The 22,060-nt window shown below is 45.3% G+C and overlaps 1 protein-coding gene across 2 annotated transcripts in view; it reads left to right on the top strand.

Annotated features, from left to right (window-relative positions):
* Nucleotides 1-22,060, top strand: part of LOC135550475 (roundabout homolog 1-like) — a 226,874-nt gene that overhangs the window by 176,526 nt on the left and 28,288 nt on the right. For both annotated transcript variants that reach the window (XM_064981319.1, XM_064981320.1), the window contains 4 exons: nt 6,554-6,711; nt 10,098-10,218; nt 19,109-19,247; nt 19,463-19,590. In XM_064981319.1, coding sequence (XP_064837391.1) covers nt 6,554-6,711; nt 10,098-10,218; nt 19,109-19,247; nt 19,463-19,590 — 546 coding nt within the window. The remainder of the gene's footprint in view (nt 1-6,553; nt 6,712-10,097; nt 10,219-19,108; nt 19,248-19,462; nt 19,591-22,060) is intronic.

Below are 22,060 nucleotides of genomic sequence, written 5' to 3'. Positions count from 1 at the left end.
ATGCAGGTTGGTGGCGTTGATATTTGGCCACGTACATAGACTTACATAAACATTCAGATTGCAGGCCTGTCTAAGAGTAGAGCAAAACAAGTGTCTAGGTACTGCTCTGTTTCAGCTGTTAAGGGCAGCCTAGCTGTGTGGAGGAGAAGGTACTGCTCTGTTTCAGCTGTTATGGGCAGCCTAGCTGTGTGGAGGAGAAGGTACTGCTCTGTTTCAGCTGTTATGGGCAGCCTAGATGTGTGGAGAAAGGTACTGCTAGCTTATGGGCAGCCTAGATGTGTGGAGGAGGGGGTACTGCTCTGTTTCAGCCGTTATGGGCAGCCAAGCTGTGTGGAGGAGAAGGTACTGCTCTGTTTCAGCTGTTATGGGCAGCCTAGATGTGTGGAGGAGAAGGTCCTGCTCTGTAAACTATTATGGGCAGCCTAGATGTGTGGAGGAGAAGGTACTGCTGTTATGGGCAGCCTAGCTGTGTGGAGGAGAAGGTACTGCTCTGTTTCAGCTGTTATGGGCAGCCTAGATGTGTGGAGGAGAAGGTACTGCTGTTATGGGCAGCCTAGATGTGTGGAGGAGAAAGTACTGCTCTATTTCAGCTGTTATTTTATTTTACTAGGCAACAAATTCTTATTTTCAATGACGGCCTAGGAACAGTGGGTGTTCAGGGGCAGAACGACAGATTTGTACCTTGTCACCTCGGGGGATTTGAACTTGCAACCTTTCCGTTACTAGTCCAACGCTCTAACCACTAGGCTACCCTAGCTGTGTGGAGGAGAAGGCACTGCTCTGTTTCAGCTGTTATGGGCAGCCTAGATATGTGGAGGAGGTGTTTTTTGTTTCCTTAAGTGTCCTTGCATCAACGGCCTTTGAAATGTTTGAATCCTTAATGATGTAATGTACATTTACATTTACATTACATTTACATCACACTACATTTACATTATGATGTAATGTAATGTGATTTGTGGATTCAAATCAAGTATTTACAGTGTGTGTGTGTGTGTGTGTGTGTGTGTGTGTATGTAGGCCTCCATGCCCAGTGTCTAAAGGTATCACAGTGTGGCTGGCTGCCCATTGCACTGTATGACACGGCCGGCTAAGGTACTGACGGGCGCTCAGCTAGACTCCTGGCCCTGTGTGTGAACCCCAGCTCTACTCTGCTCCCCACACCTACCGTTGGTAGCTATGGTCTTTTAACATACAATTTACTGTAATGCTGCAACTTAATGTTTGCAGCACCAAGGATGACAGGAGGTGGTGTCAAGCCTGTCTAACCATCTACGAAGACATGACCAAATAGCTGTAACAAAATGGTGCAACCAGTTTAACAGGAGGGTTGGCTTTAACAGGAACACGATGGAGAAAACTAAATGGAGGGAAGAGGCAGGATTAGGCTGGACTGTGGTTAGTTGTTAGGTTACCCTGGCCGGGTGAGAGGCTGTGCTGTGTGGTGCGTGCCCCTGTCTGCAGGGCTACAGTGTGCCCTGTCTGACTGTCTATCTGTCTGGCTGTCGGTGTAGAGAGGATTACTGCTCTCTTGCTGCAGTATGCATGTATGCTCCTGCTCTATCCTCAGGCTGCGAGTGGAGAGGAGAGAGGCTCCATCGGGCCCAGCAGTCAGACAGAATCAAATCCAGGGTTAAGACGCCGTGTCCAGGGGTCTCCGCCTTTGAAGTGGGCTGTGGGATTCTGCACTGGAGGGATGGGACAGATGGGGAGAGAGAGAGGGAGACAGAAAGAGAGTAGAGGTGTAGGTCACAGCTCAGTGGACAGGCCTGTAGGCTAGCTGGGATAGTTTCAATATGTGAGCCCTCCTCGCAGAGCCCCACTGATGCACAGTCACTGAGCTCTCCCTCTGCTCTCTCTCCACCTCTGTCTGTCTTTCTCTCTGTTTCTCTCTCTCCACCTCTTTCCTTTCTCTTTATCTCTCTCCACCTCTATTTCTGCCTCCCTCTCCCTCTCTATGCCAGACTATAACCTTGTACTTTGAAGCTCGCTGGTTTGGGGGATTTGGGAGTATACACTGGTGTCAGTTACACTGGTTACAAGGAAGGAGACTGTCAGGATTACTTTACAAAAAGACTGCAGAAGAGGAATTACATGGGGCTGATGGATTGAGAGACAATGGGAATGTAAGGGAGATGGATGCACTGGAGAAGAGTGAGAAAAAGAGAGAAACTAGTTTAGCAGATTCTGTTTTTGTGCGTGCCTGTTTTGTGTCCGTGTGTGTGTGCGTGTCCCGTGTGTTGCGTTGGCACAAATGCATGTGTGAATTATCCTGTGTAAAAGCACATAATGTTCTTAGCAACTTAACAACAACGCTTAAAACATTGGTTCTTGCCAGGTTGTTTGTGTGCTAACATTGCATGTTTTACGACACTGAAGCTTGAAGACTCTTTGCACAAGAGTTCTCATGGCTCCCTTTTTGTTCCTGTCTAGAGTAACTGCAGCCATGTTTTTGTGTCCCACAAGGAATGCCTTTTATCATGTGACATGGGAACAGCTGTTTCCCATCAGGCCCCAGTCAGCCAACAAGCCATTCAGTCAGCTGCAGGCCTGTAGACTGCCTGTAGTCAGCCAGTGTTCTCCCTGCTCCCTGGATCAGATCAGAGGGGCCAGGGTGAGCAGACGGGAGACCAAAAGAGTTTGGCCAAAATGCCTCCGACTAGAGGGTCATCCCAATTTGTTCTCCCATGTCCACGCTGCTCGTCAGGCCTCTCGCCCTGCGGAACGTGCAAATCCAGTAGGGCAGCCTGCCTGAGAGGAGAGAGCTGGGGCCATCTGGGAGTGATTACCCATGTTGTATTTTCTCATTGTTTCCCGTCTGCTCTCTGATAGGCTCTGCTCTGCTTTGCTTTCTCTCTCCCTGTTCTGTTGGCTGGGCTCCCCTGGCCTGGACTGTTCAGGCTTTAATCCTGTGTTATTTATGATGGGTAATGTTTGGCAGAGCTTATGCGCAGCCCACCACCAAATTAGCACAATTTAGCCGCTTCAACAGGAGAAGGAGTTTGCTCAGCGATACGTAGAGAGAGATCCAAATCTCTTCCTCTCTCTTGGTCTCTCTCTCTGGTTCTCTGTCTCATTCTCTCTCTCTGATTTGTTCACCCTCATTTTCTCTCCCTTTGTCTCGGTCTCTCTCTCTCCGTGACTCTCCTCTGGCAGCTACTTTCTCTACACCATCTTCTCCCATGTCCAATTTCAGTAGGGGCCCTGCTAGCATGTAAAGACATGAGATTACACTAGTGTACTTATTCACTGAGTGAAAATTACATTTTCGGAGCATGTTTGTGGGATCTGGAGTCCTGTCCCACTAATCACATATGTGCTCCTTGCGATGCTGCTGGGAGCTGGCAACCAGGGGAGACAGGAAAGGATTGTCGGTGGTCAAGCCCCTGACCAAAAAACAGACTATTGCGCCTGACATTTTGAGGAAGATGTGAGTTTTCTTTGTCTCCAGTTCAGCCTATGGCTCTCAGTCATCTTGCTCTGCTATCCTGCACAGTACATGTTGAGAGTTGAGGAATTGCGGTGTTAGTTTTCCATTTCCTCCCGGCAGAGCTCAGTGCTCTCTGTGCTCAGTCCCCCTGTCTGGGCTGGTTTGTGCTGCTGTGTGGCATAGCAGCTCCTCGCCTTCATTACTGTCACATCCATTAGGACAGACCGAATGGGCCGACAGGACAGACAGCCCCTGCTTGCTAATTTGACGTCTCAGCAGCTGTTCCTAATATCCCTCATTCAAGTTAACGTACTGTATATGTATGCACTGTATAGGGGAGGCATAGCAAATGGGCCTGACTTGCCCTGAGGCTGTCATTTGAAAAGCACTCACAGCAAACTCTGTAGCGGATGGAACAGAACTGGGAGTTGAAGGTTAGGGGGGCAGAGGGGAGGTTCGGTACGATGTTCCTCAATCCAGAAAGTTGCTGGTAACAAACCACCGCTATGTCCCCCAGCGTTTTGGCTGTTAAGTGTGAGTCCATGGGAAGAGTATTCTCCATCTGGACTCTGGGCTGTACGTGTCAGAGTTCCACAGTCTCCTACTCCCTAACATGATTACCGCTCCCCTGGCCTCCCCTGACCTCCGCTGGTCTCCCCTGGCCTCCCCTGACCTCCGCTGGCCTCCCCTGACCTCCGCTGGTCTCCCCTGGCCTCCCCTGACCTCCGCTGGTCTCCCCTGGCCTCCCCTGACCTCCGCTGGTCTCCCCTGGCATCCCCTGGCCTCCGCTGGTCTCCCCTGGCCTCCCCTGACCTCCGCTGGTCTCCCCTGGCCTCCCCTGACCTCCGCTGGTCTCCCCTGGCCTCCCCTGGCCTCCGCTGGCCTCCCCTGGCCTCCCCTGGCCTGGCCTACACTTCACAGCACAATACAACACAGCACAGCACAGTGGAGCAGAAGGTTGAGATTTGCTACACACTCAGACCAACATACAGGGAAGGAGATCAGGGATGGGGGGAGGGAGAGAGAGAGTGAGCGAGGGAGGGAGGGAAAGTAATGTTCAAGGCTTATGGATAGAGAGAGGTTGATGGAGTTAAACTTGTGGTTTCTAGGTATTTATGAGGTATGTGTGGACAAGGTAGGGATAGAGGGGTGGTCTGTGTTGGTCTCAGATCTACAGAGCTACGCTAAACTGGGCATTAAAAGAGAAAAGAGACTACACACACAGGCTAAATACTGAAGAATTTGACCTACAAGAATTGAATAGCAAAACATTCCAGTAAAAATGGTAAACAGCATTCCATTCCGTATTCTCAGGTAAACACACTGCTGCTCAGTGGGACTCTAACTAGCATAATTATGGTGTCACACATGTATTTGTCTTCAGACTCCTGTGGCCACTAACAATATAGTACACACCGTTTTGACAGACCTAAATCATTCTTCTGTCACGATAATAAGGTCGTAGCGTTGTAAGCAACAACAGCGAGTACGCAAATTATATTCCTACCCAAATGTCAGGCACTTCTGTGATTACGCTCATTTGCATACAGGTGATACAACACTGGTGCTTTGCATAGATGGGCTTACATTGTTTACAACATCAGCTTCCCTTGATAACCACCAACTGAAACAAAGTATTCAAAACATGTTGTTTCTCTGGAGTACTGGGAAGTTATAGTTTAAATATGAACATACTCATTAAAACATTCTGGAAGTTTCCAGGAAGCTTTTTGGAATGAGTCCATGTAGGATTCATGGATTGGCTGAAAGGCCTTATTCACTTTTGAGTGTGTACACGAATTCAACCTAGACACAGAGGAATGTCTTACAATCTCCTACAATGTAACGTAATGTCTTGCAGTGTATATAGAATATAGTGCCTGGTATTGATGTGTCGGACAATGTAATGTAATCTATGCAGTGAAATGTAATGTCATGTAATCTGGTTTGGGGGAGACAGAGGAGATTACATGCTGGCTGCAGGGGGTTGGGGAGGAGGGGAGAAAGGAGGGGGGCTTCAGTAACTGTGTTGGGAATATAATGAAAAGAGCTGAGGAGAAGGGATGAGGAATTTCTCCAATTTATGAGAGCATGATGTCCCTCAGGGTGTAGTCACTAACTCACTCATTCATCCGGAACGGGCTGGAGAGACAATCACTGGGCTGGCTGGGGGACTCTGGGACTGACTGTAATGGCCTAGACTGAAATGCTGTGGAGACTCTCTTCTCCTGTCTTCTCTTGTCTTTTCTTCTCTGCTCTTGTCTTCTGCTCTCTTCTGTTCTCTTCTCTAGGCCTTTGTTAACTGGGCCAGTGTCTGTAGAACAATACATTCTCAGTTTCTAAATGTCATCAGGAGTAGACGGGCCGTCGTCGCTCCCTGACAAACTCAGTGTCTTTATAGTCCGTATAGAGCCTCGCACAAGTGCATCATTCCGCCAGCACTCCCCTCCACAGGCTGCACTCACTAACTAGCAATGCACTGCGATTGTGTCAGGTTGTTATTGAGTATGATGCATCGAGTCATTGCTAATGGCCGTTAAAACCTTGAAAGATGTTGAGCGTGTGTTTGCCACCTAGCTAGCTTGTTAAATGGCTCTTGCGGAATATCCTCCTATCTCTCTTGAAGTGTTTGATGGGGCAAACAAGGTGGGGAAACATTAACTGGCGAGGTTTTATTTTGGTCAATGGATACCTCACACGGCAAACAACGTTCCGGGGAGTCGTGAATGGGATTGTGATGCAAATGCAAGTGGTTTGCCTGTGTGTTTGTACGTTCCCTCAGGGCTGGAGTGGAGAGTGACAGTTGAGACACAGCTGGTAGAGAGTTAGTCTAATCAGACGGAGCGGGTGGTAGGCCTGTATTACTATAGAACATCGGGGATTTGGCACACCATCCCGGAGGCCACTATTGCACGATACAATGTCCAGCTACCACAAGACAAGTGATCTGTCATCGACTGCCTCTGCTCAGACTTTAGTCTTTGCACTTCTAGAGTCTGGCCATAAGAGTCTTGAATATTGCACAGGTATACCCTAAATGTTCCACTGGTGCATCTTTTTCTTGTTCAATTTCGACCTGCAGTGCTAGCGGGCCGTTAAACCCTTCTCTCTCCTGTTCCACAGTTCTCCGTGATGACTTCAGACAGAACCCAGCGGATGTGATTGTGGCAGCGGGCGAGCCTGCCGTGCTGGAGTGCCAACCGCCCCGCGGGCATCCTGAGCCCACCATCTCATGGAGGAAAGATGGCACCAACATCAACGACCGGGATGAGCGCATCACGGTAAGACAAGCTTCGTTAGCTTCCGAGAACTCTCTCTGTACAGAGCAAAGCAAGCACTGCAATGGGCCTGCGCATCACACCGGCACGTCAACACACACTCGCACACACACACACCCCACTGCTTGCTGGCACAGCTCCAGGAAGATCAAAGTGTCTCTGTTGGCAGACGTGTCATAATGAAGAGAAACAAATGCATAATCTATTTGACTAACATAATGTAATCATATTGTACTGTGATTTGGCTAATCAATGTCTATTTGGAACAAAGGCTATCTGTGGAAGCATGCAAAGAAATCAGGTGTGGGTGTGTGTGTGTGTGTGTGTGTGTGCGCACACGAGCATGTTTGTTTGTTTGTGTGTCTGTATACGCTCTAGGGGACCCGTGAGTTGGGATCCAAGGCTCATCCTCCTCCGGAGTGACAGGTAGTTTCTCTCTGAGGGGCTGTGATGGACAGACTAGCTCTCCTCCGCGCACTGACGAGAGGGAGGTGGAGGAGAGAAGGAGGTGGAGGAGAGAGGGATGCGGAGGAGAGGAGGAGGCAGAGGAGAGGAGGAGGGCCTTCTGAAGGAAATACAAAGGCTGCATTGGCTTTGTACTTCCCTGTTATCTCCTCATTTACACCCATCTGCCTGCATGGCTTCCTCATTGTCTTTAGCGCTGCATGTCATTCCCATAAGGAACCAACTTCACTATAATGTAATAAAATACCAAGTCAAATAAGGTCTTGCAGTGAAGTCACGGTAGCTATGTTGGCCACAGTCCCTATGGCATGTCTGTGGTTGACCCTGGTGTACTGGCTCAGAGTGTAAACAGAGGACCAGCTTGGTTTCTGCCTCAGAGCTATGGCTCAGCTCACTGGACTAATGGGCCTGCAGATAAGACTGTTTCCTAATGAGTCCACAGGCCCTGTAAACAACGCAGCGCTTGTGTTTATGGTTTGTTTCTAACACAACATCCACTCCAAAAACAGTTGTTGTTCCTTTAACCACGCCGAGTTCCAGGGGTCTGCTGTAGGATTTGGTGCTGTGGGAATGAACGCATTGTGTGGCCCAGCGTTTGTTTTAAATTGATGGGGGAGGGAAGGGACTGGGCTTGCCAGTGGTGTAGAGCGATGCATCAACAGCAGGCAGGGAGGGTGTGTAGTTTCTGTTCAGTTCTACAGTACTGTATATTGTAGCATAATATCACCCTATATACCACCCTATATTGATTGTAGTGGGGTCAGGTTGGGGGTGATGTGAGTGGCAGCTCTCTGTCCTCAGGACTGTGATTAACTCTGAAAGGGCAGTGTAGTTAGTGATGGGGAACATTTTATACAGTTACATATCGGGAAATTATTTTTAACGATATATATTGCAATATTAATTGTTCAATGTCTCAACATTATTTCTGCACGGGTGTTCCTTTATATTGCTTGTTCCCCATCTTGTTTTTAATGGTTTGCCAATATGTTTTCAGCACTTTTATTTCCATGACTGATCAAACATATTTTTCTCATGGGTCTCTCTTGTCCCTCTGCAGCAGACAGAGTGAGCAATATGTTTGGAACATTGAATCGCAGTATCGAAGCGCAATACATATAGAATCATGAGCATCGTTAGAATCACACTACATATCGTATCGGCACCTGAGTATAGTGATAGGCACCCGAGTATAGTGATAGGCACCCGGGTATAGTGATAGGCACCCGAGTATAGTGATAGGCACCCGAGTATAGTGATAGGCACCAACGTATAGTGATAGACACATGAGTATAGTGATAGGCACATGAGTATATAGTGATAGGCACCTGAGTATATAGTGATAGGCACCTGAGTATAGTGATAGGCATCAAATTATAGTGTAACACACATTTCAGAGGAACTCAATGGAACACATGAACACAGTCACACACCACCACTACCACCACCGCCGCTATGTGATGGAGGGAACAGATGGAGAAGCAGATGCATGAAGGAAAAGGAAAACAGAAGAGAACACAGGAAAGAAAGTATGAGAGAGAGAGAGAGAGAGAGAGAAGAGAGGAGGAGGACAGGAGGGATGCATTTGCTGGTGTTGTTGTGAGTCTGACATGTGAGAGAGAGAGAGAGTGTAAGACTGGAGGAATGTGTGTGCAGGCTGATGGTGCAGGGATGTGACAGGAGGACATCTGAGGAGAAGCTCTTCAAAGGACCTGTGTCTCTTTGTTCTCAGGCCTCTCCTCTGGACTAGTACTGCAGCTCCAGATGTGCCTCTCGCTGCCCCACCCTCACCCCGTCCCCCACTACTCTATACTGTACGAACCACTCCGGGTCTTGCTACACACAGACAGAATGCACACCGACAAAGACACACACACACTCACTAAAGGTATCACACTCCTCGTTGCCTTTGCACCCATCAAATGCAGGGTAATGTGATGACACTTCAAAAGTGTCCAGCACTACAGGGGTTGGAACATGGAACAGGTCCTGGCCCAGGGAGGTGGTGTATGGGGACAGAGATAGGGGCGAGGCTGCTTTACATCAGGCTGTGAGTGGATTAGTTGTGACTGCTTGGCTGGTCATCCCAGCTTGGTTTACACACATTAAGATTGGAACCTGCTGGCCCACAGGCCTGGCCCCTCTACGACTCCTCTCCTCCCTTCCTCTGTGACACGCTCTGCTGCCCTGTGATTCCCCACCACTCACTAGCCAACGTCAGTCTACACTGCACCTGACTGGAAAATGGGGTTCCTGCACCCCACCAAACCGCTCTCTCTCCTCTATTGTCATTAAACATTTTGCTGCACCTGCAGCTATGTGAACACAACCAATAGCTTTTGATTTTGTTACATTTTATTAGCAATCCTTATTTCAATACGTTTTAATAGTTGTCAGTTTCATATACATGATTTGGTTATGTTCTTTGAAAACCTGATTCCACAATTATAAGTGCTGCTTTGAAAAGAACATAATTCTCCAACCTAACAGTCCAGAGTTATTTCCCATTACAGCAATCCTGTTGCGTGGACCAGTGCAGTATCTCTGGGCTGGTGCTGTAGCAGTGGTTCTCTGAGGCCTGAAAGGTTGTGGGCTCTCTGCTTCCAACGGTCAGCGGAATAAACTTGTCAGGCACTGCCCTCCCTGCCACGCAGCAAGCCAGCCGGGCCAGCTGAGAATGCACACACTGTTTACCCCTAAAAGCTGCTGCTTCTTAAACCTACCAGACAGACCTCTGTCTGGGCTTGACAGATGGAAAGTCATCATTTCATCCTCTATATTGTAGGACGCTCTAGAATCGTGTAAGCCCTCAAATTGTTGCATCAAATAGTATTTAGGGAATTACAAGTATTTGCAAGCGTAACATGCTATATTCAGTTACAAATGACCTTACAACTTCTACTTTTCTTCCCTCCATCTGTCAGATCCGCGGTGGGAAGCTGATGATCACCAACGCCAGGAAGAGTGACGCAGGGAAATATATCTGTGTGGGGACCAACATGGTGGGAGAGAGGGAGAGCGAGATTGCCGAACTGACTGTACTAGGTAAGACCCTACCTGCCTGTCTGTCTGTCTGTCTGTCTGTCTGTCTGTCTGTCTGTCTGTCTGTCTGTCTGTCTGTCTGCCATCTGTTGGTCCGTCCCTCTATTGGAGTCTGTTTCTCTGTTCTGCCTCTCAGTCCCATTCAGTCACCTAGTCAGTCTCAGTTGTGACAGTGAAGGTCAAAGAGTCTGGGGCTGCCTGTCCCCCAAGGTAAAGGCTTTTCTCCCTGGCACATAATCCATTAATGTAAGAGGTTACGTAACAATGGCACCCAGTCCCACAGCTGTGCAGACCATTTCACTTGAGCCCAAACTCAGGATGACCCTGTCGCCCCAGCTTGACCCCTGCCACCCCTCTGCTGTCCTGGAGAGGTTGTACCCCCACTACTATGCCCCACTCTCTTCCGTTCCTCTTGCTGCCCAGTTAAGATATTGACTCACTGTACTGTTGTCTATACTGCCAGGGGTGTTATCACCGTACTGTTGTCTATACTGCCAGGGGTGTTATCACCGTACTGTTGTCTATACTGCCAGGGGTGTTATCACCGTACTGTTGTCTATACTGCCAGGGTTGTTATCACTGTACTGTTGTCTATACTGCCAGGGGTGTTATCACCGTACTGTTGTCTATACTGCCAGGGGTGTTATCACCGTACTGTTGTCTATACTGCCAGGGGTGTTATCACCGTACTGTTGTCTATACTGCCAGGGGTGTTATCACCGTACTGTTGTCTATACTGCCAGGGGTGTTATCACTGTACTGTTGTCTATACTGCCAGGGGTGTTATCACCGTACTGTTGTCTATACTGCCAGGGGTGTTATCACCGTACTGTTGTCTATACTGCCAGGGGTGTTATCATTGTACTGTTGTCTATACTTCCAGGGGTGTTATCATCGTACTGTTGTCTATACTGCCAGGGTGTTATCATTGTACTGTTGTCTATACTGCCAGGGGTGTTATCATCGTACTGTTGTCTATACTACCAGGGGTGTTATCATCGTACTGTTGTCTATACTGCCAGTGGTGTTATCATCGTACTGTTGTCTATACTGCCAGTGGTGTTATCACCGTACTGTTGTCTATACTGCCAGGGGTGTTATCACTGTACTGTTGTCTATACTGCCAGGGGTGTTATCACCATACTGTTGTCTATACTGCCAGGGGTGTTATCACTGTACTGTTTTCTATACTGCCAGGGGTGTTATCACCGTACTGTTGTCTATACTGCCAGGGGTGTTATCACTGTACTGTTGTCTATACTGCCAGGGGTGTTATCACCGTACTGTTGTCTATAATGCCAGGGATGTTGGGGTGTTATCACTGTACTGTTGTCTATACTGCCAGGGGTGTTATCACCGTACTGTTGTCTATACTGCCAGGGGTGTTATCACCGTACTGTTGTCTATACTGCCAGGGGTGTTATCACCGTACTGTTGTCTATACTGCCAGGGGTGTTATCACCTACTGTTGTCTATACTGCCAGGGGTGTTATCACCGTACTGTTGTCTATACTGCCAGGGGTGTTATCACCGTACTGTTGTCTATACTGCCATGGGTGTTATCACCGTACTGTTGTCTATACTGCCAGGGGTGTTATCACCGTACTGTTGTCTATACTGCCAGGGGTGTTATCATCGTACTGTTGTCTATACTGCCAGGGGTGTTATCATTGTACTGTTGTCTATACTGCCAGGGGTGTTATCATCGTACTGTTGTCTATACTGCCAGGGGTGTTATCACCGTACTGTTGTCTATACTGCCAGGGATGTTATCATCGTACTGTTGTCTATACTGCCAGGGGTGTTATCATCATACTGTTGTCTATACTGCCAGGGGTGTTATCATCGTACTGTTGTCTATACTGCCAGGGGTGTTATCACCGTACTGTTGTCTATACTGCCAGGGGTGTTATCATCGTACTGTTGTCTATACTGCCAGGGGTGTTATCACCGTACTGTTGTCTATACTGCCAGGGGTGTTATCACCGTACTGTTGTCTATACTGCCAGGGGTGTTATCATCATACTGTTGTCTATACTGCCAGGGGTGTTATCATCGTACTGTTGTCTATACTGCCAGGGGTGTTATCAGTTGTAATATTGCACCTATTTGTTTGAACGCCGCTCTTAGATCTGCTGTTGTCAATAGAGAAGCCCACTGTGGTCTGCTCACCCAGTGCTATTAGTTTTAAATTGAATTCCCACTCGGTTTTCAAATCACGCAGAGGGCTTGGGCTAATACATGATAGCAACTAAAGCCCATGTAAGTCAGTTTACAACTTTCCGTCATTGGTTACTCTGAGAGATCCTCATATTGACATTGGCAGCGGCCTTCGGGCCTATGGTGCCAACTTTGAAAAAGTCATTCCAATGTCTACTCTTTCCTCTATTACAAATAGAGAGAGACCAAATCCTGTGTGGCTCAGTAGAGCATGGCGCTTGCAACGCCAAGCGTCGTGGGTTCGATTCCCGCTGGGGCCACCCATATGAAAAGACCAAATAGGTCCAAATGGGATATATCAATATCAACCATCAACATCAACATTCAGACAAGCCCCGTAACAGCCTAGTCAATGTAGTTTGTTTGAGTTGGAGACTCCACGTGACTTTAAAAATCAAATAGGGCTACTTTCTTTCAATGTTTATATTTAACCTTTATTTAACTAGGCATGTCAGTTAATTAAGAATAAATTCTTATTTACAATGACGACCTACACCGGCCAAACCCGGACTTGGGTTGATGCCTCTGAACATGAGGAGCTTACTTCTTAAACGGGTTTACATCAAGATCTGGGCTATGCGGACGAATCCGGACATTCTATTGACTGAAACGTGGATCTCTGGGGACATTCTGGACTCTGATATTAATATGGAGGGTTATAATGTGTTCGGAGCCGATAGACAGGTTAGAGGTGGTGGAGTGGCCATTCTTATTCAAAATAATTGATCTGTCTCTTTACTGAAATCCATTTTCCTTGCCAAAGCTACTATTTTTAAGCCTTTGTTTGGGGGAAAATCTACAGTTGATGTCGGAAGTTTATATATACCTTAGCCAAATACATTTAAACTCAGTTTTTCACAATTCCTGACATTTAATCCTTGTTAAAATTCCCCGTCTTAGGTCAGTTAGGATCACCACTTTATTTTAAGAACGTGAAATGTCAGAATAATAGTAGAAAGAATGATTTATTTCAGCTTTTATTTCTCTTTCATCACATTCCCAGTGTGTCAGAAGTTTACATACACTCAATTAGTATTTGGTAGCCTTTAAACAGTTTAACTGGAGTGAAGTGCACCAGTCCCTCCTATGATATACTTGTGAGAATCAAGGTTTGGTTTATTTTATTCCATTTAAGAGATGTATATTTATGAATTGTCTTTTGTTTGGAGCGCTCCTGTAAATCTTGTGTCAGAACACACATCTGATTACACATAGAAGTAGGTCTGGGCTACCTGGTCTGCGTGCAAATGTAGACCTATAACTGTGTTGATTTGGGGATCTGATATGTTTTCTGATTGGCTTACATCCATTGAGAATGATAATCGTTCCTCAACGTAGGCTATTTGAACAATGGTATGCTCTGATCTGGTGGAAACATCATAAAACTACCTGATTACTTCTTATCCCTTTTGCTCACTGGAGCGGAAACTCTGAGGGCCCAGAATATTTTATACAATGCTGCAAGTTTGGTAGCAGGAGCTTTTGGCTGGGCCAAGTTAACAGTTGATACAATGTGTCCTTGCAGACAGGCCATGTGTAGACAATGTGATTTATTATCAGGACATTCTGCCTGCGGGCTGCAATGTTTTTATTTGTTGGCTTTATTTAGGCTACTTTAACATATTGGCAATGGCATTAGAAGTTACTTGCCTGAATGCCAAGCGTCACGTCTGGAGGACACCTGGCACCATCCCTACAGTGATGCATGGTGGTTGCAGCATCATGCTGTGGGGATGTGTTTCAGGATCAAGGCAAAGATTAACGGTACAAAGTACAGCGAGATCCTTAATGAAAACCTGCTTCAGTGTGCTCAGGACCTCAGACTGGGGCGAATGTTCACCATCCAACAGGACAACGACCTTAAGCACACAGCCAGGACAACGCAGGAGTGGCTTCGGGACAATCTCTGAATGTCCTTGAGTGGCCCAGCCAGAGCGCAGACTTGAACCCAATCAAACATTTCTGGAGAAACCTGAAAATAGCTGTGCAGCAATGCTCCCCATCCAACCTGACTGAGTTTGAGAGGATCTGCAGAGAAGAATGGGAGAAACTCCCCAAATACAGGTGTGCCATGCTTGTGGTATCATACCCAAGAAGACTCGATGCTGTGATCACTGCCAAAGGTGCTTCAACAATGTACTGAGTAAAGGCTCTGAATACTTAACAAAATGTGGTATTTGCACAAATACTTTGCTTTGTCGTTATGGGGTATTGTGTGTACTTTCCAAAGGCACTGTATATATGGAAAAATCCACGTTTTAACATTTTAACCAATCGATTGGTCGAAAGGACAGACGACTCTCGGTCGACCAATATTTTAAAAATGTATCAATAACTGTTAGAGGTCTAACGTTCTCCCTCGGCTAACCTTTGTGCACTGGTGAAGTCAACTAGTTTGCTATTGTGTTAGAGATGGGATAATATAAAAAGGATATAAAAAGGAATTTTAAAACAGGCTTCTTTACATGATCTCTATTTTAGTGACATCCTTGATTGTATTTCAGCTATCCCTGAACCTGATTTAGCTTTGAGCCTTTTTGCAGATGCCTTCAGTATTATTGTGGATGATCAGGCTCCCTTAACCAAAACGAAGGGTTAAAGGTAGATGGAATGCCTGGTATACTCTGGAATTATCAGAAGTCATTCATGAAAGAGATGATGCTTGGGTCAAGGCCAGGAGCACAGGCTTAAGCCTGGACTTGCAAGCTGAGGAACTGAGGAATCAATGTGTAAGACAAACCAGAAAGGCAAAATCGGATTATAATGAGAGCTAAATTCTGGATAACTGTCAAATCCCTAAAGGGTTCTACTTCCTCCTCTCTGCCACAACAAATTAATTCAAACATGGGCCTTATTACAACAACAAAAAAGATATGCCATCGTTGGTGCATTTAATCACAATTTTATTTATCTCTTTGAAATTACTTCTAAACCTATTCACAATGATATTGGGTTGGATGCCGATAGGGGAAACTTACTGAATGATCAAGGATTATAGTCAAAGCTTTTCTTTTAGGCTATTTACCAATTGGATCCCGGTCTGCATCATTGTTGGCTCAATAACCCAAATTGTTTATTTAACATTGTTAAGATCCGATCAAATTTAATGACCAATTTATGCAGATATCCAGGTAATTCCAAAGGGTTTTCATACTTTTTCTTGCCACTGAAGATGCTATTGGTCAATCTGTTTAAAAAAAAAAATATATATATATATATATATATTCAGATTATATTATTATGACGCAATTGCCTCGATCTGGCTGTGACAAGGATACAGTCCGATTTTGTAGTTGTGCAAGAAGTCCTTACGGATTTTAAACTCATACTTAATATGGGCAAAACTAAATACATGTTGTTTTCAAGTTCTCGGAAGATTGTCTCAGAAGAATTGCATCTTTTCTTATCGGCTGGTTCTATAATCAAACGAGTCCCTGCATCCAAACACCTCACTTTCCTGCAGGCAAATGCCCTAGTGCCCTCATGGGGAGAATGTTATTTCATAATTAATAAACAATATTTCAAACATCCCCCTCAAAAATCTGGTGTTTTTATGTGAAATGGTTTATTTCCAACTTCTATGATGTACATAAGGTGTAATATTGGGATTCAAACTCAAAGTTGAATACATTTCCACTCTGTATCTGCCAAGGTACTGTACAGGTGTCTTCTTTTTTAAGCCAATGTGGTGCAGTGGTCTAAGACACTACATCTCAGTGCTTGAGGCATCACTGCAGTACCTGGTTCGAATTCCAGGCTGCATCACATCCGGCCGTGATTGGGAGTCTCATAGGGCGGCGCACAATTGGACCAGCGTCGTCCGGGTTTGGTCGGGGCAGGCCGTCATTGTAAATAAGAATTTGTTCTTAATTGACTTGCGTGGTTAAATAAAAATGTGTGTGAGGTGTATACGTTTGTTTCAAAGTAGATTTGTTTACGACTACCAAGAAACACACTGTGTGATTTAGCCCACATACGACTGGGCTTGTTGAGAAACGAAGATTTAAAGTGGGATTTTTTTTTTTTACAGAAACAGATATTGTCTCACTCTAGTCAGCAGGAAGCAGATTGTGCAGTGAACCTTTCTACCTGGTCTTGATTATGGTGATACTATTTATCAACGTGCAGCTGCCTCTACACTTAAACCCTTGAACGTTTTTCATAACGCCCTTCGTTTTATCACAGTAGACAGTTTTATTACTCATCTCTATATTCTTTACCAAAATGTTGGCTGGACCTCTTTGAAGTCACGTAGATCACATAATTACGCTGTTTTTGTTTACAAAGTTATTGCGCCCTAAACTCCTGACTTCCCTAACATCACTGTTAAGATTTTAAATGACAAGATATCAAACCCTTTCACAGGGATGGTTAACTCTGGAGACTCCTTTGGTGTCTAGAGAGTTAGGTAAATCAGCCTTTAATTTCCTTGCACCTTACGTGTGGAATGATCTAGAATACACTTTAAAATTGGAGGAATTGGTGCCTCTAGGGAATTTCAGACGGTTGCTAGGAGACCTTTTTACTGAAGAATGTGTCTGTATTTTATGATTGTGTTTTCCTTTTCATGTATTGTTGTGTATAATGATGTGTATTTTAATGTCTTTATGAATGTGTAGTTTAATTATTTTAATTATATTTTTATATGTATTGTGGTGCTATACAGGGCTTATCTGGAAAAGAGACCTTGGTCTCAGCATTGACTCCCTGTCAAAATATAAAAAATGTAGTGTCCCAGACCACTGACCCATAGCCTGTTGCAATCTCCACCCCCACCCCACCCTACCCTGGTCCCGCTCTCCACCCCCACCTCGTTCCTATGCTGTCACCATATCCACCCCCACCCCACCTCCTCTCACTCCCACCCCACTCCAAGCACTTCCCATTAGAGCAGACTGAGACTTCTTATCACAGAATCAGCTGGACTGGGCGGCTGGCCAGGGCACACACATTTATAATGCCCAGTGAAAACATTTAAGGCTAATAGAATAATACTGCTGATTGAAGAAACAGATTTGTTTTAAAATGTGCTCTGGGACATATGTAAATAAAATGGCCCTGGTTTTAACAAGCCCTACTAGTTTTAAGTGGATTTATTGGTTTACATCCACATGTCACAAATAAGAAAGAGGCAAATAAAATGTGTTTTAAAAGAAGTGGGGGAATGTGGGGGAGAGGGTTATGGGAGGTTAATGGTATTCAGAGGTCTCATTTTTAGGTGCTTAACTCAAAGCTCTTTGTATTTTGTTATTTAACCTTTATTTAACTAGGCAAGTCAGTTAAGACCAAATTGTTATTTACAATGACGGCCTAGGAAGTGGGTTAACTGCCTGTTCAATGACTACCCCGGCCAAACCACGGGCGCCGCTGGGGCAATTGTGCGCCACCCTAAGGGACTCCCAATCAAGGCCGGATATGATACAGCCTGTATTTGAACCAGGGACTGTGGTGACGCCTCTTGCACTGAAATGCCGTGCCTTAGACCGCTGTGCCACTTGCGAGCCCCAAATCAAATTTTATTTGTCACATGCGTCGTAAAAAACAGGTGTAGACTGACAGTGAAATGCTTACTTACGGGCCCTTCCCAACAATGCAGAGAGAAATAAAATAGAGAAATAATAGAAACAGTAAAACACATAATAATAGTACTAAATACACAATGAGTAATGATAACTTGGATATACATACGGGGTATCAAATGAAATGTGATTGGTCACATACACATATTTAGCAGATTATATTGTGGTTGCAGCGAAATGCTTGTGTTCCTAGCGCCCAACAGTACAGTATCATCTAACATAGCATCTATTAATTCACAACAATACACACAAATCTAAAAGTAAAAGAATAGAATTAAGAAATGTATAAATATTAGGATGAGCAACGTCGGAGAGGCATTGAAATTAGTAAAGCAGTACGTAAACATTATTAAAGTGAATAGTGTTCCATTATTAAAGTGACCAGTGATTCTATGTCTATGTACACAGGGCAGCAGCCTCTAAGGTGCAGGGCTGAGTAGTCGGTTGGTAGCCGGCTAGTGATGGCTATTTAACAGTCTGATGGCCTTGAGAAAGAAACAGTTTTTCAGTATCAATGTGCAGTGGTATGATGTAAATGAGGTAGATATGTATAGGAATAAAGTGACAGATAATAACAGTAGCAGCAGCGTATGTGATGAGTCACAACAGTTAGTGCAAAAAGGGTCAATGCAGATAGTCCGGGTAGCTATTTGGTCAACTGTTTAACTAACTATTTAGTAGTCTCATAACTTGGGGGTAGAAGCTGTTCAAGGTCCCGTTGGTTCCAGACTTGGTGCGTCAGTACCGCTTGCTGTGCGATAGCTGAGAGAACAGCCTATGACTTAGGTGACTGGAGTCTTTGACAATTTGTAGGGCCTTCCTCTGACACCGCCTGGTATAGACGTTTATTTTGAAGGGCTAGGGTTGGAGATCCAAGCTAATATTTCAGTTCAACTTCAAATGTGTGTGATACTGTAGAATGCCAATATTAACATAAACCAGCATGCGACTACATTGGAACTCTAGGAAATGGAGGAAGAAGGCGTGTGCTGCGGGGGCTCTCTACACACTGCCGTGCACATCTTCACACAAAGAATAGTGGTTATTTTGACGATTATGACAGTGATGATGACGATGCCCTCCCCCTCCCCCAGAGCGCCCAGGGTTTGTGAAGAGGCCCAGTAGTGTTATGGTGCTGGCAGACGAGAGTGTGGAGTTCCACTGTGAGGCGCGGGGAGATCCGGTCCCCACTGTCCGCTGGAGGAAAGAGGATGCAGACCTGCCCAAGGGGAGGTACGGATGGATGACCCAGCACTGCTATACAGCCTTTATATTACACTCTTACATCATAGATACATACTGTGATCTAAACCTTATGCATATGCAGGGTCACATCTGGTCATGGAATCAGATGCTTGGGATATTACAGTGTGCATGCCATCGTGCAAAGCTCCTTTGTCTCACGTCTATCTCTTCCACTCTCTCCCTTTGTGTGTGTCTGTCTACAGGTATGAGATCCTGGAGGACCACACTCTGAGTGTGCGTGGTGTGGCACCATCAGACGAGGGCTCCTACACGTGTGTTGTAGAGAACATGGTGGGAAAGGCAGAGGCGTCCGCTACGCTGACCGTACACGGTCAGTACAACCTCCCCCGACCGTAACCCTAACCCCAACCCTGGTCACACCTGCTGTTTGACATGAAAGGTGCACAGACTATGAAACGTGCAGACTGGGTTTATGCTGTGCAGCTGTTGCTCTCACATTCATGTAACATTAGAGAATGTGTGAAGAAGAAGACAGCTGTTCTCAGAGCAGTTAGATATCCTACCTAACCCTATCTAGCCACACCATGGAGTATTACCCCACTGATCTCTGGCCTGCCCTGTTTTCTTAAGCATGGATCAGTTTACATTCATGTGTCAAGTCAAGCAGTTCCCAGGGTAACAAACAGAGCTAGGTTATCAGTTCAATCTGTGAGGTTATGTAATTTACTGTATCCCCTTGGCTTGGGTTCATATCAGTTCTGAAACAATCTGCACTCTACTAGTCTTGTTCCTTACTTACACAGCCCATTGCCACAGTCGAACCATGACTGGATCAGTGTAACAGATGGGAGTGTTGATGAGGCACCAGGAAGTGGGTTCATTTATGAGCAGGGATTCCCTGCCACAATGACCCCCCACAGCACAGGCGGCAGGAAATGAACAGTAACACTACACTACACTACACTACACTACACTACACTACACTACACTACACTACACTACGACAGACAGACAGACAGACAGACAGACAGACAGACAGACAGACAGACAGACAGACAGACAGACAGAGAGCAGGGTTTAATTAAAGACAATCCTGTGTCCCACGCTGGGAATGCCACGGTTCCAATTACACAGTCTACTCTCCACCAGCCCTGCCTGCCCGGGAAAAGAGAGGGACCAGCGTCTAATTTAGGGTCTGAACAGAAGAGAGGAAGAACAGATCGCAGATTCGTACCGATTGGCTTAATTGGAGGGAAGAGTGTAGCTGTCTAAGTACGGTGTACACAGGTTCAAGGTAAAACCCTTTTGGGTTCCATGTAAAATTCTCTGTGGAAAGGTCGAGCTCCACGAGGGAGCTAAAGGAGGCTTCGCCCCTTCACTTTTAGCTGTATGTCCCTACATAAAAATAGCAAAAAAGTTAAAATGATAGAGTGACAGGTTGGCACAAAAACAATCTGTATCTCTGCTGCGCTGTGTCAGCATAATGGACTGGAAGCACTGTGGTGTGTAGGGGGGCTATGGAAAGCCACTGGGCAGTTAGTTATGACTCCTTTGGTTATGACTCCTCTGTGGTAGGCTAAGTGGATAATGTGATACGCCTTTAAAGGATACGCCTTTAATTTTATACAAAGGTTGGGTCAAGTTTACCATTGAAGCTGCTTCACTCTTAGCTAGCTAGCTGTAAAAAAGTGTTCATGTTATTAGCCTTAGCCTATTAGCTAACTTGAACTAGCTAATTTGCCATGATGGATATCAGAAATTGGCTTTGCCAAAGTACCCAAACAAAGGAGAAGGAGCAATGAGCATCAGCCTCAAACCACAGATGCCGCCGCCAAGCCCAGCAGCTCCAGCTAGCTCCGTGTGAGAATACTCACCCTTCTGTTAGCGCTGCCAGGATAATGGTTCCACAGCCGCCTCCACTTCCAACTGTCCCTGATGATCTTTGAGCAGCGCAGCCAGCCCAGGTTAGCCTATAATGCTACCCTAGCCACAGGTTTTCTGTCTAAAAGCGTTCATTTAATAGCAACTGGTTCATAGGAAGAGAGTGGCTGAAATACTCTTACTGCAGATGCTATTATGGTTTTCTTGGTAGCCTTTCGATTTTTGTTGCTGTGAATGGAACTGTATATATTGGAAACGTATTTATGGTAGGTTTGCATTGCTTAAGATTGGACACTTTTTTTCAAAATAACATTCCCAAATCTAAGATGCATGTAGCTCAGGACCTGAAGCAAGGATATGCATATTCTTAATACCATTTGAAAGGAAACACTTTGAAGTTTGTAGAATTGTGAAATTAATGTAGGAGAATATAACACATAAGATTTGGTAGAGATAATGCAAAGAAAAAAACATGCATATTTTGTTTTGAAATTATCTTTGAAATGCAAGAGAAGGGCCAAAATGTAATATTCCAGGATAGTCGCAATTTAGGTTTTTGGCCACTAGATGGCAGCAGTGTATGTGCAAAGGTTTAGACTGATTCAATGAACCATTGCATTTCTGTTGAAAATATTGTATCAATACTGCCCAAATGTGTCTAATTGGTTTATTAATACATTTTCAAGTTCATAACTGTGCACTCTCCTCAAACAATAGCATGGTATTCTTTCACTGTAATAGATACTGTAAATTAGACAGTACAGTTAGATTAACAATAATTTTAGCTTCCTACCCATATCAGATATATCTATGTCTTGGGAAATTGTATTTTTCTTACAACCTAATTCTAATCACATTAGCCTACGTTAGCTCAACCATCCCACATGGGGGGTGTAAAGGTTAATTGATTATATGGGTGCAATTTGATTCATAGAAGTGCATTGTGACATATCACAACG

Source organism: Oncorhynchus masou, chromosome 12, assembly GCF_036934945.1.
Source record: "Oncorhynchus masou masou isolate Uvic2021 chromosome 12, UVic_Omas_1.1, whole genome shotgun sequence".
Lineage (NCBI taxonomy): Eukaryota > Metazoa > Chordata > Actinopteri > Salmoniformes > Salmonidae > Oncorhynchus > Oncorhynchus masou.
This window is presented reverse-complemented; position numbering and strand designations above follow the sequence as displayed.